Raw genomic sequence first — 26,363 nt, 5'->3', positions numbered from 1 at the left:
CATCTCACGAAATTCCAATTATTTATCATCCTTCTCTGACAATTACATTGATTTCAAAGAGGAATTTGAATTTTCTGTCTGTTTTATGGAATTGAAATACAAAATAGCTCTTCAGATTTAAAGTTGTAATAGAAAACATCATTGATCATGTTTTGTGACTTTTATTTTTTTTAATGTTTATGTACTCTTGAGAGAGAGAGACAGCATGAGGGGTGGGCAGAGACGCGCGTGCACACACACACACACAGAATCTGAAGCAGGTTCTAGACTCTGAACTGTCAGCACAGAGCCTGAAGGCACTTCAACTCTGGAACAGCAAGATCATGACCTGGGCAGAAGTCGGACGATTAACTGACTGAGCCACCCAGGCGCCCCTTGTGACTGCTATTTTAAATAATGATCATTGGAGAAATCAGTACTCCTGTGTTTTGTTTTGGGTAACCTTTTTCCAGTGTTGATTAGGGAGGAGAGGCTTACTTTTTCACCCATTTTGTAGGTAGTACTGATCAAAAATCAAGAAATTAATTTGATGTTTTAGATCTGGACTATACAAGAAGCTAAAGTTGATGCTTACGGGGGCAACTGGATGGCTCAGTCGGTTAAGTGACTGACTTCGGTTCAGGTCATGATCTCACGGTTCGTGGGTTTGAGCCCCATATCAGTCTCTGTGCTGACAGCTCAGAGCCTGGAGCCTGCTTCGGATTCTGTGTTTCCCTCTCTCTCTCAAAAATAAACATTAAAAAAATTTAAAGCTGATGCTTGTGGATTATATGCTGTAGTGTCCGTAATTTCCCTTGTTATGAGTAAACCTAGAAGTAAAAAGGAGCAAGAGTGGTTGAAAATTTAATTGGTTTAATAACTACTTTAGGGTATCATCTACACAAGAGATACCGAGGGGTATGTTTACCTTCAGAATATTTTCTAGTATATACTTATTTTTAAGAAGGTTGTTAATAAAATATTTGAATAGTGGCTGTGCTAAAGAGTATGTGTATATTTGTGGAAGAAGCTTTGTTAATAAGTGGTGGTTTTCAAGGAACTTTTGTTCCAGATTGAGAGATAATAAAGAAAATAATATTTATTACTCATAAGACCAGCATGATTATCAGATGAATACTATACTAAATAAATACAAAACTCAAAGTAAATGACAGAACCCTTAAAGTGGGATAGTTGGGCATGCCTTTATGAAGAAATTAGCATTTAAGCTATATCTTGAAAGATAGGATTGCATCTTTGCAACGAAAAGAATGGGAGGGATTCAGTTGGAGAAAACAGCCAGGGCAAAAGTTTGGAAGTGGAATAAGCAGAATTCTTGGGGTGTGTGTGTGTGTGTGTGTGTGTGTGTGTGTGTGTGTGTGGTTTTTTGTTTTTGTTTTTGTTTTCACAATGATTAAACTATTGAGCATAGGAAAAAAGTAAAAGCTAAGGCTACAACAGCAAGTTTCATTTTAATGTTCTATGCTGGAATATTCTGCCTATTTAAGATGTTTAAATGGGGGATAGACATCGAAACAGTTTTTCTTATTTGAAGATTAATTCAGTTACAATGGTGTTAGATGTGCTATACATACAGTTAAAGCTGTGATAACCAGTCTCCATTAACCAGAGTTAATGTGGGGGGGGGGGACAAGAGAGGGGTTATAATGACTGATTTTAAGCTTAGTAGGGGGATAAGTAAGGACTTTTGGGGTGGAGGGAAAAGTTGGATCAATGGATTATAAACTGATGGGATTTAAAAATTGTTGGAGAGATGGGAGGTGGGTGGAGGATGGGGAAAATATAAAAAGCATTAAGAATATACTTACCCTGATGAGCACTGAGTAATGTATAGACTTGTTGAATCCTTGTACACCTGAAACGAATATAATATATGTTAATTACACTTTAACAAAACAAAAAAGAATTTTTGGAGTAGAGGTACTGGAGTGAATGAGTGGGAAAGACAGAACGTTGTGGTTGGGAGAGCACAGTGTTTGAAATAGAGATTATGGAAGGGTTGAGATTATTGGTAATGATCGTGAGAATGAAATGGCTAAAGTATGGAGGACAAGATCGTAGGAAACGAAGTTAGGGAAGTAAGACACCAGAGTTTTGTAAAATCATCTAACCTGGATGTTAGAATGGTAATATTGTGTAGTTATATACTGCATGGTTTAATAAGTGCCCTCATACACACTCTTATGTAATTCTTTTGGCAACTCAGGTAGATGAGGTAGAAATTCTGTTTTGGAGATGATGAAACAGAGGCCCAGATATTTTAAGTATTTTGCCTAATACAGAGCTGGATTTTGAACTTTAATCTTCTGATTCTTTTGGTAGTATTCTTTCTGCTGTGTTATATAGATTGGCCACTTTTTGAGACGAGTGTTGGTATTGTCTACAGTACACAAAGCATTGTTTTGTTTTGTTTTTAAATATCTTTTTAGTGTTTATTTTTGAGAGAGACAGAGACAGATTGCAAGTGGGTTAGGGGCAGAGAGAAAGGGAGATACAGAATCAGAAGCAGGCTCCAGGCTCCTAGCTGTCGGCACAGAGCCCGACGTGGGGCTTAAACTCACGAGGTGTGAGATCATGACCAAAGTTGGATGCTCAACTGACAGAGCCACCCAGGTGCACCAGCATTGTTTCTTTTTAATACAAGGTAGCATTTTCTACCAGTTAACTGGTAGGAAATAGTTGGTAAGTTTATCATTAAATATTATATTTTTTTTTCTGGAAACATCTTGGTGTTATAAACTTAATTTGGTTATTTATGACTTCTTGCTGGCCTGTTCACTGTGTATATAGGTCTACCAGACAATTCCATTTCCCAAACATTTATTGAGTGACCATGTGTTAGCATCATAAAGAATAAGAAATGAGATAAGAAGAATAGATGGGGAAAGAGAATGGTACTTTTACTGGATACTGTCAAATTAGGGTACTATAAACTTATCCTTGACCACTACACCATCAAAAGTTGACTGCTGTGATATCTAGTGATGGTACTATCAGCTGCTATTTGTTGGGTACTTATTACATTCCAGGCCCTGGGCCAAGGCATTTTAGAGATATTTATGTAATCTTAAGTAACCTTTTAAACCAGGTGGTGGTATCTCTATCTTTTTACAGGTGAGAGAACTGAGGATCAGAGAAATCGAGACCATATAGTTAGAAAACTCAAATTTGAACCTTGAATGCTCCTAAGATACAGTTTTTTTCCCTTGTTTCTGATTTCTCAAGTATCTGATTCAAACTCACTAACTTATGTTTTAAGACTTTTTTTTTTTTAATTTTAACGTTTAAAAAAAGTTTTTGTTTATTTTGAGAGAGAGAGAGGGAGAGAGAGAACCCCAAACAGTGTAGAGCCAGATGTGGGGCTTGAATTTAGAAACCTTGAGATTATGACCTGAGCCAAAATCAAGAGTTGGACACTTGGGGCATCTGGGTGACAAGGTTGGTTAAGTGTCCGACTCTTGATATCAGTTCAGGTCATGATCTCACGGTACTGAGGATTTAGCCCCATGTCGGGCTCTGTGCTGACAGTACAGAGCCTGGAGCCACCCAGGTGCCCCAGGTGTATATCTTCTTTTCCCTTCTTTGTTCTGCCATCCTACAGTTTCTGTTGTTATCTGGACATGCTAGGCTCTTTTATTATTCTTGTTTTTGCATATACTCTAACCTGCCTGGAATTCCTACTGCTGTACTCAATTTTGTACTCAATTTTGGTGTCACCTCTGACATATTCCTTAGGCAGAGTTAGTTACTCCATTTTCTGTGCTCCCACAACACTTTCGTAATATTTCAGTATTACATTTATTTGTAATAGTAGCAGCTAACAGTATACAGTGCTTCCTCTGTTGTGTGCACCATTATCTCATGTAATCTCCCACTAATGCAGGTCCTATTACCCCCATTTTATAGTGAAAAACTTAGCCAGATCTCATGGCTGGCAAGTTGAAGAGGTAGCTTTCAGGTATTTTTTGAACCAGTCGCAGCTTTTAATCACTGTGCTTTTATCTCTCCTGCTGTATACTTCTTATAATTTATCTTATCACACCGGACTTAGAATTCCTTGGGGCGCCTGGGTGGCTCAGTCGGTTGGGCATCGGACTTGGGCTCAGGTCATGATCTCGTGGTCCGTGAGTTCGAGCCCCATGTCAGGTTCTGTGCTGACAGCTCAGAGCCTGGAGCCTGCTTCAGATTCTGTGTCTCTCCCTCTCTCTCGGCCCCTCCCCCGCTCATGCTCTATCTCTCTCTGTCTCTCAAAAATAAACGTAAAAAAGAATTTCTTGAATGCAAAGTCTTTGTTTCATTCATTTTTCTAGCATTGAGCCAGGGTATGGCACCTAAAAGTTGCTCAGATATTTGAATTAATGGTTAAGTAAAGTCAGGTATGTTAAGGAGAGGCTTAGTCTGAGAAGAATGTAGACTTGGGGACTTAGCTTCCTGCTGTGCTGTGGATTATCTAGGTTGAACTGTTATTTTCTGTGATATCTTATAGAGCCAGTTGAGGGATATTTCAGGTATGGAGGCTGTATTATGGTCATTTATAGTTTCACTTTATTACATATTGTATATAACCACACCAATCATCTTTTAATTGTGAGTTTCCTTTTCTGTGACACATTGTACGTATACTTGTTTTTCTGTGGACTAGGGCAGAAATTCTTTCAAACTTCTGAAAAGAGATCTATCATACCAGCCAGTGGTAAAAGAAATAATATATGTTACTGTGGGTCCCAGATGAATTGTTTAACTATTGTCTCCCTATCTTTTTGAATGCCTCAAGAATTGTTTGTTGTATTTTCATGCATTTCTGAAAAACCCCTATGGGTTTTTTTTTTTTTAAGTTGGTAATTTTTCTGTGTTGTGCTTTTTTTTTTTTTTTGGAAACCATTTCTTTCTTGTTCTAGTTGAATTATCCAGAAAATTTGATATGTCAAACAGGTGTGCATGTATTTTTAGACTAGTATGTGATATGCTCATACCCTTGACCCAGTGTAATATGTTTTCAAGTTCTTAGTTGTTTGCTGAGATTGCTAGCCAATTAGCTTTCCTACCAATTTATGTAGAATTAAGTTTAATAAATGAATTTTTCTCTGGGTATTGACTGGTCTCAACAGTGCTTTAAAATAATTATAATTTTGTTCCTCTTTAAACCTCACAATCTAGGTAGTAATGCTATAGTGTAATAATGTGGATTTTACAGCTGAGGAAACCAGCCTAGGCCTGGACAGAGGCTTAGTAATATGTCCAAGGTGATACAGCTAGCAGATGGTTGTGATTTGATTTCTGGTGTCTCTGATATCAGACAGATCTTTGGTTTTATAATTGCATACTGGAAGCCATTGTACATTAGACTGTATGATTATGAAAACAATACTAAAGAATTGGGGGTTTTGAGGAGTTGACCACAATGATGTTTCTGTTGACTAAGTGGAAATAAACTTTAAGTATACTAATAAAATGATACAGTAATTCCTGAGAATGTTCATTTCCTTTTGGATAGGGTTTTTCCTCCTAAGACATTTTTATTCTGAATTGTTTAGAATAATATTAGAATTAGTTTTTTTGGAATGAATAGAGAGGGGGACGGGGATGATGTCTCTTATTTATTTGGTGACAGAGGAGGACTGGTTGTGTTCATAGATGGAATATGAAGCTATCCTGTATGGCTCTGTCTGCTAAACATACCATTTTTTGTCCATGGTAGGTAAAATCAGCATCATTATGTGTTTTGAAATTAGAAGGTCCAAATTATGAACAAGTATGTTGCTTGAGTTGTAAGGTCGGGCTATGATTAATATTTCCTCTTAGTGACATTAGATTATCTCTAAGAGAATAATAAGTACAGTACAACAGATAAGTTTTGCTTGGGGACATTTGAAGCAGAGAGAGACAGGAATGTCTATAATATGCAGCCCAATAACCAGAGCCAGGTGCTAAAAGATAGGGCTAGCATTGAGTGGTAGAATATACTGCCAAAGATAAAACTACTTTAAACTTGGCTCATACCTAGTTTACATGGGAAAAGTCAGACAGGATTTAAAACTTTAGTTTGCATAATCCTTGTGTTAAATAATTGATTCATCAGAGATCTTGGATCCAGTGACTTTGACTATGAGTAATATTTTTTCATTAGTTTTTTGGGGGAAATTGTGTTAAATTTTAATAGTCATTGTCAGATGGAAGAGAATATCACCTCTTTATGCCTGAAATATTGTGTTTTGTTATTTGAGATTGTGATGTTTATTGTGATGTAAACAATTTTTTTAATGTTTATTTTTTGAGAGAGACGGCAAGAGTGAGCACGCATGAGTGGGGGAAGGGCAGGGAGAGGGAGAGAGAGGGTCCAAAGCGGACTCCATGCTGACAGCAGAGAGCCTGATGTGGAGCTCGAACCCATAGAACCATGGGATCATGACCTGAGCCGGAGTTGGATACTTAATCAACTGAGCCACCCAGGTGCCCCTGTTTGTTGTGATTTTTAAAGAATTGTCCTGATAATTTCCTCTTCTCTAGTTTTAATTTTCCCTATGGGATTGTATAAATTCCAAAATAGCACTGGTTAGCAAATAACAAGTTTCCACTTATATGGATAAATTTAGGGCAGTCCCTGTCTCTATTTATATTTAAATGATCATCACAGCTAAATTTGTAATAGAGAAGTTTCCACATTTGTCCTGTGCTTGGAAGCAGAATCCTTGACCTATAAGGAACTAGAGCTACTGTGTATTTTAATGACCTGCAAGTCAGCCAGGTTCTATTCATTTATTATTAGATCTACCACAAGTTGAAGCTTTTTTTTTTTTAATTTTTTTTTTTAACATTTATTTATTTTTGGGACAGAGAGAGACAGAGCATGAACGGGGGAGGGGCAGAGACAGAGGGAGACACAGAATCGGAAGCAGGCTCCAAGCTCCCAGCCATCAGCCCAGAGCCCGAAGCGGGGCTGGAACTCACGAACCGCGAGATCGTGACCTGAGCTCAAGTCGGACGCTTAACCGACTGAGCCACCCAGGCGCCCCTGAAGCTTTTTTTTGAGAGAGAGGCAGTTGAAGGAAAGTCTGTTGGGTATATGTATACATCTGTGTACATTTTAACATCTTTTTTTTCTTTAAAGTGAAATTGCTTCTGAGGTGCCAGGGTGGCCTCTGTCTCCCTCTCTTTCTCTGCACCTATCCCTCTTGCACTGTCTCTCTGAAAAATATATAAACATTAAATTTTTTTTAATTTTTTAAATTTATTTTTTTAAATGTTTATTTTTGAGACAGGGAGAGACAGAACATGAGTAGTGGAGGGTCAGAGAGAGAGGGAGACACAGAATCTGAAGCAGGCTCCAGGCTCTGAGCTGTCAGCACAGAGCCCAATGCGGGGCTCGAACTCACAAACTGCGAGATCATGACCTGAGCCGAAGTCCAGCACTCAACCGACTGAGCCACCCAGGCGCCCCTAAAAATTTTTTTAAAAAGTGAAATTGCTTCTAGTCCAATCCTTTTGAACTTAAATTTCTTTTATTTATTTAAGATTTTATTTTTAAGTAATCTCTACACTCACGTGGGGCTTGAACTCACAACCCTGAGACCAAGAGTCGCATGCTCTACTGACTGAGCCAGCCAGGCACCCCTGAACTTAAATTTCTGATCACCATAAATGAAAAACTATATTTCAACTACGAAAGCACATAATACGTAGAAAGGAAGAGTTGATTTAGGCATTGGAATAAGTGTTTCAAGCAGTCATTAAGAGTAAATTTTAGGGGGCGCCTGGGTGGCTCAGTTGGTTGAGCATCCAACTTTGGCTCAGGTCACGCTCTCATGGTTTATGAGTTCGAGCCCCCACATGAGGCTGTCTGTTGTCAGCACAGAGCCCACTTTGGATCCTCTGTCCCCCTCTCTCTGTACCTCCCCTGCTCATGCTCTCTCTTGAAAAAGCAAACATTAAAAAAAAAAAAAGAAAGTAAATTTTAGGAATACTGTAACATAGTGATCTGTGATTTTTCACTAGGATAACTATGTTGTGGTTTATGTCTTTTGTCCTGGCATATTTAGTCTCAACACTCCTTTTTACTCTCAAAGTGCCCTGGTTTGCCTGATAACATCTTGTGATCATCTTAATTCTGATGGGGTTTGAGAAGCCTAAAGGAGATTTTGAAAGTAGGGTAAAGCAGAAGAAATACTTCTCTTAAAATCCCTGTTGAGGCCTTCACATAATCAAAGGCCATATTGACTATTTTTGGAAAGAATGATTTTTTTTTAAGTTTATTTTTGAGAGAGAGAGCATGAGCACAAGTGGGGGAAGGGCAGAAGGAGAGGGAGGAGGAGAGAGAATCCCAAGCAGGCTCTGCACTGTCCGCACAGAGCCCATTGCGAGCCTCAAATTCACAAACTGTGAGATCATGACCTGAGCTGATGTCAGAGTTGGGTGCCTGGGTGGCTCAGTTGGTTAAGCCCCAACTTCAGGTCATGATCTTGGGGTTCATGAGTTTGAGCCACATGTTGGGCTCTCTGCTGACAGCTTAGAGCCTGGAGCCTACATCAGAATTTGTGTGTGTGTGTGTGTGTGTGTGTGTGTGTGTGTGTGTGTGTGTGTGTCTGTCTGTCTCTCTCTCTGCCCTTCCCCTGCTTGAACCCTCTCTCTCTCTCTCAAAAATAAATAAAAACATTAAAACGTTAAAAAGTCGGATGGTTAACCAACTGAGCCACCCAGGTGCCCCTCTTTTTCTTTTTCTTTTTCTTTTTCTTTTTCTTTTTCTTTTTCTTTTTCTTTTTCTTTTTCTTTTTTTTTTCTTTTTCGCTTTTGCTTTTGCTTTTGCTTTTGCTTTTGCTTTTCTTTCTTTTTTTTTTTTTTAAACGTAAACTCTACCCCTAACATGGGGCTTGAACTCAAGACCCTGAGAACAAGAGTTGCATGCTGATGGGGTGCCTGGGTGGCTCAGTTGATTAAGCCTCTGACTTTTTTTTTTTTTTTTAATATTTATTTATTTTGAGAGAAAGAGATAGAGTACAAGCTGGGGGAGGGGCAGACAGAGAGGAAGAGAATATCCCAGCAGGCTCTGCACTGCCAGCCCAGAGCCCGGTGTGGGGCTCATGAACCATGAGATATGTGACCTGAGCCGAAATCAAGAGTCATACTCTTAACTGACTGAGCCACCCAGGTGCCCCAAGCCTCCATCAACTCTTGATCTCATCTCTGGTCTTAATCTCAAGGTTGTGAATTAAAGCTCTGCGTTGGGCTCCGTGCTGGAGTGAAACCTACTTAAAAAAAAAAGCCTAGGGGGCGCCTGGGTGGTGTAGTCGGTTAAGCGTCCGACTTCAGCCAGGTCACGATCTCGCAGTCCGGGAGTTCGAGCCCCGCGTCAGGCTCTGGGCTGATGGCTCAGAGCCTGGAGCCTGTTTCCGATTCTGTGTCTCCCTCTCTCTCTGCCCCTCGCCCGTTCATGCTCTGTCTCTCTCTGTCCCAAAAATAAATAAACGTTGAAAAAAAAAATTAAAAAAAAAAAAAGCCTAAGTCTTAAGTTCATCAAGATGACTTGAAAAAAAATTGAGGGGGTGGGGGGTGGGACGGAGGGGAGGGTGGGTGATGGGTATTGAGGAGGGCACCTTTTGGGATGAACACTGGGTGTTGTATGGAAACCAATTTGACAATAAACTTCATATATTGAGAAAAAAAAAAAGAAAAAAGTTGGGCACGAACAGGGAAAGAAGCAGGAAATAAAATATTTATTACTGTTATCATAATCATCACCACCACCACCACCGTTACTATTATTACTATATATTTAAACCCTTGGGGGTTTAAAGTCAATTTTATATTCCTTCCTCTCCCCCCCTCCCTTTTTTTGCTTTTCTAGTACAACATTTAAAAGGGACAAATGGATTCAAAGTGAAAAGTAAACCACTTAATTTTCTCAAAGACAACCACTATTTCCAATTACATGTGGGTTCTTTTAGACATACATAATACATATACATACAGGCATTCTCCACTCTTCTCCTTCCCCAAAGGGTAGCATGTAAACACATCTTTCGGCACTTTGACTTTTTTTCTCTTAATGCTAATATGCTGAGATTATTGCATAACTAAAAAAGGTTTTTGTTTTTTATTTTTAAGCAAGGTTTTTTTTTATGTTTATTTTTGCGAGAAAGCGAGAGCAAGGGGGAGGGGCAGAGAGAGAGGGAGACAGAATCCAAAGTGGACTCTGTGCCAACAGCAGAGAGCCTGATGTGGGGCTAGAACTTACAAACCGCGAGATCATAAAATCTGAGCCGAAGTTGGATGCTTAACCGAGTGAGCCACCCAGGTGCCTCTATTTTGAGCATTAAGTTTTATTTATTTTTAAAAAAAATGTTTATTTTTGAGAACGAGAGGGAGAAAGAGTGCATGCGTGAGTGAGGGGCATAGAGTGGGACAAAGGATCCTAAGCAGGCTCTGTGCTGACAGTAGTGAGCCTGATATGGGGCTGGAACTCACAAACCAGCGATCATGATCTGAGCTGAAGTTCGATGCTTAACCTGACTGAGCCATCCAGGCATCCCAAGCATTAAGTTTTAAATTTATGGAATAGTTGTAAATATAGAGTTTTGGATTACTACTCACTCAGCTTTCCCTACTACAATAGTTGTACAGTAACCATAATATAATTATCAAAACTAGAAAATTAACATTGGTACAGTAATATTAACTAAACCACAGTCCTTATTTGAATTTTACCACTTTTATCCACTAATGTTCTTTTTCTGTTGCAGGATCCCACCCAGGAATTTGAATTGATTGCATTTAGTTTTTCTTCATCTCCTCTAATCTGTAACATTTCCTCAGTCTTTTCCATGTCTTTTGTGATAGGAAGCAGGTTTTGACTAACTGTTCTCTTTATGGAATATTGTTTCAGAATTATGGAGTCAAGGTTGTTTATTTTTAATCTTTTGAGTTTTGTATAGTATAATACATTGGCAGAAACATGGGACTAAGAAGATAAATATCACTAGGTTGCACACCTGAAACTAATGTAACATTGTGTTTCAACTATACTCAAAAACAAAACAAAATTACATTTATGCCTACCATCTACTCCCCCACCCCCAAAGAATCAGAAGCCTTTAAGAATTAAGGACAATCTGTGTGTCGGTTTTCTTATTTGTGAGATAGGGATGATTAAAAAAAAAAAATCACCTAGGGTTGCCTGGGTGGCTCAGTCCATAGAGCTTACAACTGTCTTCTTTGTTTTTGTTTTTTTATTTTTTATTTCTTTAGTAGGCTTCATGGCTAAGCGTCTGACTCTTGATTTTGGCTCAGGTCATGATTTCATGGTTCACGAGATGAAGCCTCTCCCCCACTTGTGCATATGCTCGCATGCTCTTTATCTGTCTCTCTGTCAAAATAAATAAACATTTTTTTAATCCCCTAAATTCAACTGATTGCCAAATCCTGTGCTATCTAGTAAGTTTGTTGCGATAAGGTTTCTGAAGATATTTTATAAAACTAAAAGAACCTACACATGTCTATGTATATGGGGTGGTATTAACCATTCTCAAAACTTTGTTTTAAATAAACCTTTTAGGACAGTTTTAGCTTAAAGAAAGATCACTAAGATAGTACAGAATTCCCATAGATATGCACCCAGTTTCCCCTGTTATTAACATCTTACATTAGTGTGGCACATTTGTCACCATACTAATGGACTCATTGATACCTTATTATTAACTCAAGTCCATAACCTATATCCTTAGTACTCCCCTCATGTCCTTTTCTGTTCCAGGGTCCTATGTAGGATACCATATTACATTTAGTTGTCATGTCTCTTTAGACTCTTCTTGGCCGTGACAATTTCTAAAAACTTTTAAAGGGTAAAACTTTAATGTTGTAATTGCTATTAGTTTGGGGTCTAATTTACTATTTCAGTTTATTGTAAGAACTTATATATGTTCTATAGCACAGAAGGACCCTATGTCTAATTTTTATTATATATTTGTTTGATTTTTAAAAATTTATTTGAGAGAGCGTGTGAACATGAGCTAGGGAGGAGCAATGAGAGATACCTAAGCAGACTCCATGCTGTCAGCGCAGTCGTGCTTGATCCCACGAACTGTGGGACTATGACCTGAGATGAAATCAAGAGTTGGATGCTCAATGGACCGAGCCACCCAGGCACCCCAACTCTTCTTTCTTTAAGGAAGGAGCTATTTAGTCTTTAAGGCAATTTCCTCCAAATGTCTATTATCTTTGATCTTTTCCAATAGTTCTCCCTTTGTTTTCTGTATATTTGCCCCCCCTTTATATCCTAATATTTATTATTTTTATTATTTTTTAAATTTACTTTTGAGATTGAGAGAGGGAGCACGTGTGGGGGTGGGGGGGGGATAGGGGAAGAGAGAGAGGGAGACACAGAATCTGAAGCAGGCTCCAGACTCTGAGCTGTCAGTGCAGAGCCAGACACGGGGCAAACTCGTGAACTGAGATTATGACCTGAACCAAAGTCAGACACTTAACCAACTGAGCCATCCAGGTGCCCCTATAAGCAGTTTTTATACTTTTCACATGTTGCTACTAATTGATTTGTTTATTGTGGCAAATCAAGCAGACACTCATAAATGTTAAGAAGTAATCTCTGTTCTGGATGCCTGGGTGGCCTAGTCGGTTAAGTGTCTGACTTCGGCTTGGGTCATGATCTCACGGTTTATGAATTCGAGCACAGAGCCTGCTTGGGATCTTCTGTCCCCTTTTTTCTTTGCCCTTTCCCCAATGGCACGCATGCTCGCTCTCTCGCTTTCTCTCTCGCTCTCTCTCACGCTGTCTCTCGCGCGCGCGCTCTCTCTCTCTCTCTCTCTCTCTCTCTCTCTCTCACACACACACACACACACACACACACACACTAAATAAATAAATAAATAAATAAATAAATAAATAAATAAATAGAAAAAGTAATCTCAGTTCACTAATTTAGTTATGGTTGTGGAATATTTCTAGGCTGTTTAAAGTCAACTTCTATCATTAAAATAATATTTAAATTAAAACAATTAACTTTAGATGTTTGTTAGATGTTTCTTCAGATGTTTATCAGTTCCTATCACATTTTCAGAACACCACTCAGTTCTTGTCCACATAGTCTTACACAGTTGTAATTAGTGAACTACCTTTTTGATTTCTTCCTCCTTCCATTTAAACGTAACCTGTTTCTGCATAGTTTTAAAACTTTTATTGTAACTCCCTAATTGTTGTGTTAATAAAATAGAATTAAATTAAACTCTTCCTCTATTGGACATTTGCTTCTAATTTTTTAAAAATATATTAGAGAAGTGCTACAGTGAATATTATCTGCATTTAAAATTCGCAGAAGCTATGGAAAATGTGGTATCTGGAACCCTGTCTCCCAGTGTTCTTCCTCCTGCCTCTTCCTCCTGGAAAAAAAAAATCACAAAGTAGCATACCGGAAAGAATATGGACTTTGAAGTTAATAATGACTTTGGGTTTAGAATTTGGGCTTCTTTACTTACTATTTAAGTGAGTAGATTTTGTACTTACACCCCTGAATTCTTCATCTGAAAATGGAAATAATGATACCTACTTTGTTGGATCATTCAGAGGATTGAGAGCATGCCTGTGAAGCACACAGTTCCTGATACTTATTAATAGGTACTCAAAAGATAGCTGGTTCAAATGTAGCGTTTAGCAAGACCATGGGAGTAAACTGTTAAAAATGAGTTCCTGAGTTCTTCTAAACAGTATCTAATTTAGACGGTGAATTAGTTATACCAGCAGAGTATTTGTATTTTTTAATGTACATATTTGTTGGTTTCATTGAAAAGATCATTTGGTTATCATTTTTAAATTTCTGAGTTCAAGATGGGAGCAAGGGAAGAGTGGGTGATGGGCATTGAGGAGGACACTTATTGGGATGAGCACAGGGTGTTGTATGGAAACCAATTTGTGAATAAATTATATTAAAAATTTCTGAGTTCACATAGTTTGGTGTCTTTCATGATTATTAATTTTTTCTATTTAAACTAATTAGTTTTTTAAAATTGAAATGTATTTCAGTTGGGATTACATTGTGGATGATTAGTCGATGTCTTTTTTTTTTTTAAATAGTCAACCTCTCAGCAGCAGAAGAGCAACTCTGGTGTCAATAACTGAGAAGACTGGCAAAAAAAAAAAAAAAAAAGAGCTGAGCTTATAGCCTGTTATGTCTGATGTATAAGCTTTTTTTTTTTTTCTTTTTCAAGCTTATTTATTTATTTGGGGGGAGGGAGGGAGAGAGGGGCAGAGAGAGAGAGAATCCCAGGCTCTGTCAGTGCAGAGCCTGACTTGGGGCTCAAACCCACGAACTGTGAGATTATGACCTGAGCTGAGACCAAGAGTCAGATGCTTAACTGACTTGAGTCACCCAAGTGCCCCTGATGTATAAGCTTTTTAAAAAAAGTTTCAAATATTCAGTTGGAAATCATGATTTCATTTTATGTTTATGCTTAAACATTTAAAATTAAAGTTAAGGGGCGCCTGGGTGGTGCAGTCGGTTAAGTGTCCGACTTCAGCCAGGTCACGATCTCGCGGTCCGTGAGTTCGAGCCCCACGTCGGGCTCTGGGCTGATGGCTCAGAGCCTGGAGCCTGTTTCCGATTCTGTGTCTCCCTCTCTCTCTACCCCTCCCCCGTTCATGCTCTGTCTCTCTCTGTCCCAAAAATAAATAAACGTTGAAAAAAAAAATTTAAAAAAAAATTAAATTAAATTAAAGTTAATATTTTTGAATCAACACCACTTTAAAATGTGTTAAACATTTTAAAATAAATTCATCAGAAATTTATTTTGAATGGCATTGATTAAGCATTCAAAGATAAATACAAAATGGTTGTGATTTCTATTAAATACAAAATATTTATGATTTCTATTAGAGTATTTGAGTATTAGGGAATTTAAGTATAAAATTCAAAAGGAAAAAACACGCAGTTAAAAACAGAGCCTCCCAGGGGCACTTGGGTGGCTCAGTGGTCGAGTGTCTGACTTCAGCTCAGGTCATGATCTCATGGTTCCTGAGTTCGAGCCCCACACATGGGGCTCTCTGCTGACAGCTCAGAGCCTGGAGCCTGCTTCAGATTCCGTGTCTCCCTCTCTCTCTGCCCCTCTTTTATTTGTGCTCTTTCTCTCTCTCTCTCTCTCAAAAATAAACATTTAAAACAACAAAAGAGCCTCCTTCTCATCTCTTGTCTCTTAAGCACCCGGTTTTCTCAGAGTTCACCGCTAGTGTCAGCTTCTTATGTATTCTAGAGCTGTCTATGCATATTTTTTAGTTTATTTTTATTTAATAAGTCGTACAGTAATATTGACTTCTATTTTGGTGTTTAGTTCTATAAATTTTAAAACATGTATAGATTCCTGTAAGCATCACCATGTGTTTACACAATAGGATTTAAACTTTCTTAATGCTTAAAAAAGTATTTTTAAGGGGGGAGATGTAGAAATATTGGCTTTTTCCTTTTTTATTAAAAAAAGTATGATTAAGATACAGGGTAATTCATTTTAGTGTACAGTTCTTCGAATTTTAACAAAATATAGCGTAGTCACCAGTGCAATCAGTATATAGCTCCTGGCAACCGCTGATCAGTTTTCTTTTCTCTGGTTTTGCCTATTCCAGAATGCCATATAAATGGAATTATACAATGACTTTTGAGTATGGCTTCTTTCACTTAGCGTAACGCGTTCGAAATGTTACTGCTTGTATGAGTAGATTCTTTTTATTGGTGAAGAATGGTTCATTGAATGGGTGTATCATAGTATTTTAATCTATTTCTCAGTTGAGGGACATTTGATTGGTTTCCATACATTCACAAGACAGGATTTTCTGTGAACACAGGTTTTCCTTCTATGTGGACAAATACCCGGGGACGGAATTAATGGATTGTTTGTTCAATGTGTGTTTAATTTTATAAGAACCTGCCAAACTGTTTTCTGAAGTGTCTGTACCATTTTACACCCCACCAACAACCTATGAGAGTTTCCATGCAATTTCTGCAGCACTTGTTAGTTGTTTTGTTTTTTTTGTTGTTGTTTTAAGCTGTTTTAATAGAGGGGCAACTGCATGGTGCAGTTGCTTAAGTGTCTTACTCTTGATCTCAGCTCAGGTCATGATCTCACAGTTTGTGAGTCTGAGCCCCATGTCGGGCTCTGCACTGATGGCGCGGAGCCTGCTTGGGATTCTGTCTCTCCTCTCTGTCCCTCCCCAGCTTGTGTTCTCTCTTTCTCTCAAAACAAATAAATAAACTCAAAAAAAAAAAAAAGCTATTTTAATAGATGTGTAGTGGTATTATCTTGTGGTTTTAGTTTGTATTTCCCTAGTAATGATGTTGAGTGTTTACTTGCCATCTATGTGTCATCTTTGGTGAAGTCTGTTAAATCTTTGCCCACTTGAAAAATTGGGTTTTCTTATTACTGTGTTTAGAAAGTTTATTGTATATTTTAGAAATACAAATCCTTTGTGAGATATGAGAGTTGTGAATACTTTCTCCCAGCCCAGGTTTTTTTGTTTGTTTGTTTGTTTGTTTGTTTGTTTTAATAAGTGTAGGCTGTGTGCCCAGTGTGGAGCCCACTTGGGGGGCTTGAACTCACAACCTTGAGGTCAAGACCTGAGCTGAGATCAAAAGTTGGACACTTAACTGACTGAACCACCCAGGCGCCTTGCAGCCCAGTTCTTCAGTTTTTTTCTTTTATAGATTGTGCTTTTGGCAGTGTAGCTTAAGAAAGCTTTGTCTAGCCCAAGGTTACAAAGATTTTCTTCTATGTATTTCCTTCTAGAAAAGCTTGTAATTTTAGGTTTTATATTTAGGTCTGTGATACATTTTTAAAAAATTTTTATTGTGTGCAGTATGGATTGAGGCTCTTTTCTTTTCTTTTCTTTTCTTTTCTTTTCTTTTCTTTTCTTTTCTTTTCTTTTCTTTTTTTTCTGCATATGGATACCGAATTCTATGCCATTTATTGAAAATGCTATTATTTCTCTATTGAATTGTCTTTGCATCTTTGTTGAATATCAGTTATTCATAAATATATGGGTCTTTTTATGGACTCAAACTATATTATTAATCCTGTTTTGTATTGTGTGTGATAGATCCAGAATGATTTGACAACTTAGACGGCTAGTTTTAGCAGTTTGTAAAGCATGGGCACCTGGGTGGCTTAGTCACTTGAGCGTCTGACTCTTGATCTTGGCTCAGGTCTTGATTTCAGAGTTGTGAGTTTGAGCCCCGTGTCGGGTTCTGCAATGACAGCGTAGAGCCTGCTTGGGATCCTCTCTTTTTCTCTCTCTGCCCCTTCGTGCCCTCTCAAAAATAAGTAAATCAAGCAAACAAACAAACATGGTTGTCCTAAGTTTAATACTCTAAAGATTTACTTTCAAAATAGTATCCAGTTATTGTTGGTATTAACACCAGTAGTGGTAGTGGTAGAAACAATTAAGTAATTGTTTCTAAACTTTTAAATGTTGCTTTAGAAGTTAAAATAAGAGGCAAGTGTTAAAGAGATTGTTGGACAAAATATTGGAGATTAAGAGAGACTTTTAGAGATTGTACCTATTTTTCATTTTTAGTATTTGTTGATGATTGCTTTTCCTCATTTTTTAAAAAAGTTTTATTTATTTTTTGACAGAGATAGAGACAGTGCCAATGTGGGAGGGGCAGAGAGGTGGGGGAGAGAGAGAATCCCAAGGAGGTTCTGTGCTATTAGCGCAGGGCCCAATGTGGGGCTTGAACCCACAAAACTGTGAGGTCATGACCTGAGCCAAAACCAAGTCAGATGCTTAACTGACTGAGCCACCCTGGCACCTCTGCTTTTCCTCATTCTTGGAATGCCTGCCTCTCCATTTTTAAGATTTGCTTTTTGTCTTTGGAAAACCTATTCCTGTCCTGTTACTCCTTTCTTCTTTTGGATATACTCTACTACACAATTTTATTTTTATCATTTTTATTGTGCTAAGATACATACAACGTACAAGTTACCATTTTAATTATTTTAAAGTATACAATTCAATGGCATTAAGTATATTAACAATGTTGTACAACCATTATCACCACCACTGTCTAATTCCAGAACTTTTTCATCACTACCACACAATTTTAGCACCTAATTGTTCTCTAATGTTTAGCCACCGAGTTAAGTTTTAGGGTTGTAAGAGGTAAACAATATTTAGTTCTTGTTCTTAAGGACTTTACAGTCTGGTGAAGGAAATAAGTAACCTAGTAGTTTTGATACAGTGTGGCAAATTATATGTTTAGGATCTCTATGGTTAAGATTTATTCAAGTAAAATTTTACCTTGAAAAAGTAAAATAACTTTTTGTTAACATTCAAGTTGTCCTACCACTCCACACATTGGATTAACATAGGCTAGACTGAAGTCTTTCCTCTTTTGATTTAGGTCAATTCAGGACTTACAAATCATCACGCCCTCTATTTTGTAACATAAAGGGAACCAGAAAGTTGGTATTCTGTTTTAAAGCCAAATTATGAGCTATTATTTGCTAATAGAGTAGGGAGATCAGAGAAAACCATGATTAGAGAGAACTTCCTAGTTGTCTCCTCCTATCCTCAGTTGAACTGTTTTGACTTACTCTAGTTGCAGTGACTGCTTGCTTATGGTCAAATATGGCATTATACAGACATGTTTATCTCTCTTGGCAGATCATTTGAGGAATAGCTGTATTTAGAATACTGTGTCAAGAGATTGTGTTTTTAGATTCTTTGAAACTTGGGAGTTAGCAACTTGATTTAAAGTCCAATGTTTTAGGGGCGCCTGGGTGGCGCAGTCGGTTAAGCGTCCGACTTCAGCCAGGTCACGATCTCGCGGTCCGTTGAGTTCGAGCCCCGCGTCAGGCTCTGGGCTGATGGCTCAGAGCCTGGAGCCTGTTTCCGATTCTGTGTCTCCCTCTCTCTCTGCCCCTCCCCTGTTCATGCTCTGTCTCTCTCTGTCCCAAAAATAAATAAACGTTGAAAAAAAAAATTAAAAAAAAAAAAGTCCAATGTTTTAGCAGTTTTAATTTAAAAGCAATGTTACCACCATTGAACAGTATTATAACAGATTTTTATTTGCATTCTTCTATTATGATTTATCTTCTTTAGTGCAAGATTGTTTATGAAAAGCTAAAAAACATGGCTTTTTTTTGTTTGTTTATATATTTATTTTGAGAGAGAGAACATGCACAGGAGGGACAGAGACAGAGAATCCCAAGCAGGCTCCACAGTGTCAGTACAGAGCCCGACGTGGGGCTCAACTCACGAACAGTGAGATCATGACCTGAGCCAAAACCAAGAGTGACACTCAACCCACTGAGCCACCCAGGCATTTTTAAGATTCTGGAGTCTCCATGATATCATCAGTCAGATAAGGAGTTGATAATCCCAAATGGTTGATAGTGTTTTAGTTAGCAATTTCAATGTTTATCAAAGGGAGAATTCCTATTACTAGGCCTAGACTTCTAATAAATTGGTTTTTTTATAGATTTAAAAAAGTCTGAAATTGTGGCACAGTTTTGATTGTCTACTGAAAAAGAATGAAAAGTTAAAAATAACCCCTAGCTGGATTAGATTATTCATATTTTGGCATTTATTACTTTTGAAAAATAACTGTAGTCTTGTTTTTTCAGGGTAATCACTTTGATCAGTATGAAGAAGGACATTTGGAAATTGAACAAGCATCACTTGACAAGCCTATAGAATCGGTAAGCCTATAGATCAGTGCTTAATTTTGGGTCATAGTTAGTTAGGTAGTGTTCGTGTGACACTTGATGTGAATGAATTTAAACTTATTAATAAGTTATAGTACAGTTTAGAGCTGTTTTCTTGCATGCCCTACAGTAATCAAATAGAATTTGGGATGTTATCTAATATTTAATATTTTGGGAAATCAGTCTGAAAGATCTAGAAACCACTTAGAATTTGATGGAAAATATCATTTTGGCCCATACTGATATTCTGTTAAAGATAGCAAGTTAAAGTTTAGTGTTTTTGTAAATTGAATAAAGGAGTAAAATGTATTTTGATCCTTTAAAAGCTACACCTTTCCTTGGCAGCACAATTACGTGTGAAATGTTCCATTAGGAATAATTAAGGACTAATATATTTACCAGACACTTATGAAACATGATAAATTTGGTAGCTTAAGAGATGTCTGGTTTTTGTGAAAAGCTGATTCTTTCTATCCCTTTACATGACTTAGTTTTGGATATTGATATAAAGCAATAGAACAAGGAGATTTATTTTCCTGGCTCTTAATTTTTTTAAAAAAACCTTAATTTTTGAACATCAGTTTCATTTTGAAAAGCTCTTTATTTTTAAATTACACAGTGCATTGTTAAAATGTCTAAACTTGTCAGTATTGTCAGTATTTAATATTTGTGCTTAAGTATACCTATTTAATTAGGGTCTCAGTGAGTTATTGGTAAACTTGAGTGAAAATGATCGAAGAGGAAGTCTTAATCTTAATAGCAGTGAAGACATCTCCCTTCTTCTTTAAGAAACACTAGCTTCTTCTCCTCCCTCAGGAAAATAAGACAGTTTAGAGAGCACAGACATTTTAACTTTAGCTTTTATTTTCAAAACTATAACATAGTAAAGGATCAACATATATTTATGTTCCTAATTAGGTTGGTGTTGTGTGTGTGTTTGTGTGTGTGTTTAGATGTTTACAGAAATTTACACAACTTGGGGTGTTCGACATTTTTCTTCCACAGCAGTTGGCCCATATTAGCTAAGCAGCCATGATCTGGTTTGTATTGCACGGTCTGCCTTTTTTTAATTTCTTCTCTAGGGTTTCTTTCTCCCCCACCTCCCCTTCTTATTTCTGTTCTTCTGGTCCAGTGAACACTGCATATAGTACCTTCTGTCTTAATGTGCTGGCATGATGCTAGACTTAGGCATGGCAGTAATTGATGACGCATGTGATAATGCTGCAGAGGGAGAATTCACATCTGATCTTGAGCTGAAAGCCCAATCTTGTATTTTGACTTGAGGATAAAATGCCAAGCCCACATTGCTAAGTTAAAAATCACTGAAGTTTGTGCCTTGTTCTATGTCATCTTGGGAATTACCACAAGGCAGAATTTTATAATGAAGTCTGTAGGCTGGCTAAGCTAGCATTTTGTACTTGAAAAATGATTTAATTTTTTCATTTTATTTAAATGTCTCTTTGGGTCATAGTTTAAGAACAGATAGTTGTCAGAAGCAAGACCCAAGTACCATATCTACAAGGTACATGATTAATATTCTTAAATAAGCTATAAATCTGTGGGTACTCTGATTCAACAGTAGTAGGGAATTTAATTAGACTAAATTTGCAGCTTAGTATTCATTATTACTATACTCAAAAGATTTTTAAAAAGCTCTAAAGTAAATAATATTTAACATTTTTAAAGCATTTTAGGGCTGTATTTTAAGGTTTTTGGAAAATTCATTCCTTCGGCATGTGAGGCTAATGCTATTTTTCCTCTCACACTGTCCAGGATTTTTTCTAGCATATGTCATAGAAAGAATGCTATCAGAAGACCGTCTGAGTGATCATTGTTGAGGAATCTCAAAGAGTAGGAGTGGAATTGATAATATGCCTTATTTATTGAATCGTATTATCTTCTCCACTTAAAATAGTGAATGACATAGTGCTCAGACTGAATAGTTAATTTTTTTAATAAGTGTATGTTCAGAGATGTATATTAATAAATTATATCTCTAATGAAAATTTACTCCTGAAACATAAATAAATATTATTTGCGTTGTGGTAGTTTAGGTAATAGGAGGAGGAGCTTCATAGCCTACATTGCTTTAGGTAGAAGTGGGACACACAAGACAGGAAGGATTTTATTTCTCTTATGAATCACTTGGGAACAAATTGAAAGTTTTTAAAGGTTTTAAGGAAACTTTTACTAAAACAATTGGCGTGAAAGTTGGTAGTGCGGTATCAATCTCCCCCTCCCCTCCAAAGGAAAGAACCCTATCATCTAAGGAATTCCCACCAAATAAATATATATTATATCACTGGCTGGCTATATTGAGCTCTCTTGTTCTTAGGGGGAAATGGCATTGCTTTTCACACATAGAAAGAGTCTCTGCTGAATTAAAATCTTTCTCTGCAGCAATATCTATTGAGAGGTGCTGACTGTTTTGCTACAGCATGCAACTCAAAAGTGGCTGGAAATATGCAGCTTTGGGAGTCTACAGATCACTGCAGGAGCTAAAGGTCTAGTCATTTTTTTTTTTTAAACAAAGGTAATCTGCAGCAGCTGGTAACCGTGGAAATCTCTGCACAGGTTTGTGCCAAGAAATATGCCTGTGTGAAGGGTTATTGTGAGTATAGGATTAAGGTCTTTTCCTTTGGTAATAGGGTAAATTTGTTGTAAACTGGCAAGATGGGGAATGAAATACAAAGACTCAAGTACAAAGATTCAATAATGCATTATGCTTTAGTAAACTTCTGAAGCCTGGACTTGTTGGTGAGATAGATGATCCACATTTCAGTTTCAGTCAGGAAGTGTTGAAAACACCTCAAAATCCAGCATTTGTAAAGTATTTCATAATCTTTGTTGCAGAGTTTTATTTCCCCTGCTTTATTTCAGTCAACCAAATATCTTTCAATGAAATTTTTGGTCAAAAATAAAACTGTTCTAAGAAAATAATGAAAGAATTGCCAGACAACTTGATTATCTGAATTACAGAGAAGATGGAAAGTATTAATGTTTTCCCTTATTACAAAAAGAAAAACAACTTTATAGAACGTGAATTTTAAGTTACTGTTTCATGATTTTTTTAGGTCGCAGCCATTATATCCTCTACATTTTTTAACGACAAAATATTTAGAAAGCAAACCTTAAGTCTAAAGCCAAAGCTCACTTTAGAATTCCACCATAGTTCGAAGAACTGTTTGGTGTGATTTATGATATATGGTTTTTTATGACCTTTGTCATACAATATGAGAGGTGAGATGGGGGCATGATTACAGCTATACAGAAGGCAAAACACCTACATCATAGTAAAATATGTTGTCACTGTTGCAGTTGGAAGTAAAACTACCCATCAGCCATTAGTTGGTCTTTGTTCTACCTGAATAAAATCCTGGCTTTATAGTTGTTAGGTTGACTGAGAGGTTTTTAAAAATTAATGTAAGTTTTCAAACTCCAGTTGCTGATGTTTACTTTGCTTCTCTTGGGATTTAGAAGTATATGTATAATTGAGTTCATGTTGCATATCTGTTTAGATCTGTGGACTCCACTAGTTCCAAACTGTAACTATAAGACTGCTGATTTGACATTTAGCAGTGACCATATGTGGACTGCACTATAAATAATGTGCTTCTTGGAGCTGAATGGTGTAGCATTACTATATGGCTTTTCTCTCTAGTCTTCATTGTGTCATCTGTAGTGAGCTATAGATTTTTTGTTTCGGGAATTTTTACAACTTGTTGTTTGCATGGGTTCACCTAGTAGCATTTGGTTTTTGCTTATAGAGTCTTTAATACACAATCAGCAAAGCTTACAATCCACTCAAGAGACCTACCATTTTTGTCACTGTTGAAAATGGGCAAATGGTGTAAATTGAATGTGGCTGTCAACTAAAACAAAATTCATTGTGGAGTTAATATTCATCCAGTCACTGACATAAGTGTGATACAGTTTTCTCTGGAGACAGAATATTCTCTTTCCTGCTATAAAAACTGGAATCAGCCTCATACAATAAAGTAAATTTTAATCTATGTTTTGGCAGGCTCCCATTGTACAGATTGGTGGTGCTGTTGCCAAAATGATCATTGTTACTATGACAGAATACAGCTTTATAGAGCAGAGAAAACTTCTTGGGAAAATTTCTAGTTGATAGTTAATAAGTAAAAATGTTGAGGAATGGCTGAAACAATAATGAGGCTTTTTTTGTTGTTTTTGTTTTTTCTGGTATTGTGTTTTAGCATGTTGATAGTTTATAATACTTACATTTCTTGCTTTCAAAGATTTTCCCATTTAAAAATTATATTTTCCTTTCTTACACATGTAAAAGAAGGGAACAGAGGGTAAAAATGTAGCATTTTAATTATATATTTAAGTTCAGAAATAGGAAAAAAAAAAGGCCAATTGAGGTAATCTAGGTGTAAAAAAGTTCGAGTTTTCAGCTCAGCTTTGTGGTTTGACCAGAATTAAAGAACTTCATGCCTAACCAAAGAAAATGCCACGCTGCCACCATTTTGGTCTTAAGAACATAGAGTAACAAATAGCTTGTGGGAACTCTGTGAATCAAGTGGAAAACTAATTTGTTTGCCTGTTTCCCTTGGGCAAAGTTTAGTTGCTTTATCAATTAATTTAAAATTAGTATTTGTCTTGGGGCACCTGGCTTGTTCATGCTCTGTTGGTAGAGCGTGAGAATCTTGATCTTGGGGTCGTGAGTTCAAGCCCCACATTGGGAGTAGAGTTTACTTAAATAGGTAGGTAGGTAGGTAGGTAAGATGGGTAGAATTTCCCTGCAGTTCTTCCATGTGCATTTAATTTATAAACAGCCTGTCATTGTCATGCCCATTTATTAGTTATAAACCAGACAGTGTTAAAAAGTTTTTTTCAATTACTTACTTTTGGTTCTACGAAATTAAAATATAAAGTTTGAGGTTGAATTATATTTTAAAATAAAAAACAAAGGTTTTTTAGTTATGACTATAGTGACTGAAATAGTAAATTGTTAAATAGTAAATTTACTTCAGAGGTAAATTTAGTTCTTGTTACCCTCATAATATCTAGATTACCTGTTTGGGCTTTACATTAGTCCAATTTACTGTTATAAATAACATCCATGGGAATAATTTGCAAAATCACAACTCCAAACAGAGTAGATTATTATTTTCATATGCTTATGAGTGACTCCCTTGTTCTTTCACAGTGACTGTTCAGTGAACATTTTGATCATTTCAGGGATAGGCAAGGCTACTTTGTTGTACTTTGTTGTGAGGTATTTTGGTGTGCCTTCCCTTGTGTTACCCATCATCCCTAAGCCTATTGAATTTTTGACAAGTGTTTATAAAACTTTTTTTCTTTTTTTGGTAGGAAAAGGGACCATACTGAATACTAGCCCTTTCTGCAGAGTCACAGAGCTGCCTTTTTTCCTACAAAAGCAGGTAGTCTGGAATGATAGGAAAGGTCTAGATTTTCTGTTATTAGTCATTCACTTAATCTCTGAGGTTGGTGAGGGGAAGAGGTTCTGGGAGGTATGTCTGTTGTTTCTGTTGCCTTTGTTATAATCATAAGGACATAAAGTGGCATATTAATTTTAATACAGACCCTGACATTTCATTCCTTATCCATACTTAGGAAAGTAGAGTTAATTAAAGGACAGCTTTCATCTAAAGTTTGAAAAATGCCACTACCATTTTGTATCAGCTTGCTTTTTTTTTTTTTTTTTGAGAAGGTGACAGCTATCTTGAGTGGTTTTGTAAAAGTGGTGCTAATGTGTATAATCCTAAAGTTTTCTTTTTTCTTCCTCTCCCTTTAACATTTGCTTTTCCTTTCACTGTTGTCAGTCACAACACGCTGCTCTTGAATCTCTCAGCTGGTCTTGACTCGTGAATTTACTTATGCTTTCACTCTTCTTTAATAAATACATTAATTGCAAGCAGTGAATTGAAAACAAGACAAAAAAAAAAAACGACCATTAGTGATTGGACAGTTTCTTACTTTGTGTTACATTTAACTGTTCTTTTGACAGCCCAGTTTTTAAAGCCAGGTTCGTATGGAAATGCTTTCACTCCACTTGCACTGCTTTTGGAAATAGCATACTGCTTCATCTGTCTGTTTATTTTAGTGCATTCATAATATAACACAGTCAGCATAATGTCTCATCTCCACTTAGCCAAAGATTGAATTTTCTTGAATAAAAAAAGGGAGCAACAATTTTTGTCAGCATGGTTTAATATCCTAAATCTTTGTGCCAAGTAGAGTTATAACATTAGCCTATTAAAAGATTAAATGATAATTTAGTCAACTATAAACCTTAGAGTCATTCTGCTATCCGTGTCCTATAGTTCTTCAGATGTAAGAGTTATGATATAAAGTAAGGATTTTATGTACAGGTAAGTTTATATTCATAATAGTATAATAAAGTCCTCTTTTTCATTTTCTGCTAACATTGCTTATTGTAAGACTTTATCATTTGTTTTTAAGTTTTTGTGATGTCTAGTAATATGGAAGTTACCACCTCAGATTATACATAACCATGGCATTTTCTAATTCAGTTCCTGGGAAAAAGTAATTTCTAGTGACCTTTTGTTTCATTTATTTATTTTAGAGAGAGAGAGAGCGAGCGCACAAGTGGGGGAGAGGGGCAGAGGGAAGAGAGGGAGAGAAAACCCCAAGCATGGAGCCCAATTCAGGGCTCTATCCCAC

At 36.9% G+C, this 26,363-nt stretch overlaps 1 protein-coding gene across 4 annotated transcripts in view; it reads left to right on the top strand.

Moving 5' to 3' along the window:
- GPATCH8 (G-patch domain containing 8) overlaps positions 1-26,363 on the top strand; it is a 103,008-nt gene that overhangs the window by 7,187 nt on the left and 69,458 nt on the right. For 2 of the 4 annotated variants that reach the window (XM_047093578.1, XM_047093579.1), the window contains exons 1-2: positions 19,635-19,682; positions 25,687-25,704. Coding sequence is in view for 1 of the 4 variants with exons in the window: in XM_047093577.1 (XP_046949533.1) it covers positions 19,608-19,682 (75 nt within the window). In the remaining 3 variants the exon portion in view is untranslated. Of the gene's footprint in view, positions 1-19,603; positions 19,683-25,686; positions 25,705-26,363 lie in introns of those variants that run through there. The other 2 variants (XM_047093577.1, XM_047093580.1) reach the window with 2 other exon arrangements.

This window comes from Lynx rufus, unplaced genomic scaffold (genome assembly GCF_022079265.1).
Source record: "Lynx rufus isolate CCGP_SWC_20201006 ecotype Redwood Valley unplaced genomic scaffold, mLynRuf1.p SCAF_34, whole genome shotgun sequence".
Taxonomy (NCBI): domain Eukaryota; kingdom Metazoa; phylum Chordata; class Mammalia; order Carnivora; family Felidae; genus Lynx; species Lynx rufus.
The sequence above is the reverse complement of the archived record's forward strand: the minus strand, read 5'-3'. Positions and strand labels throughout refer to the sequence as shown.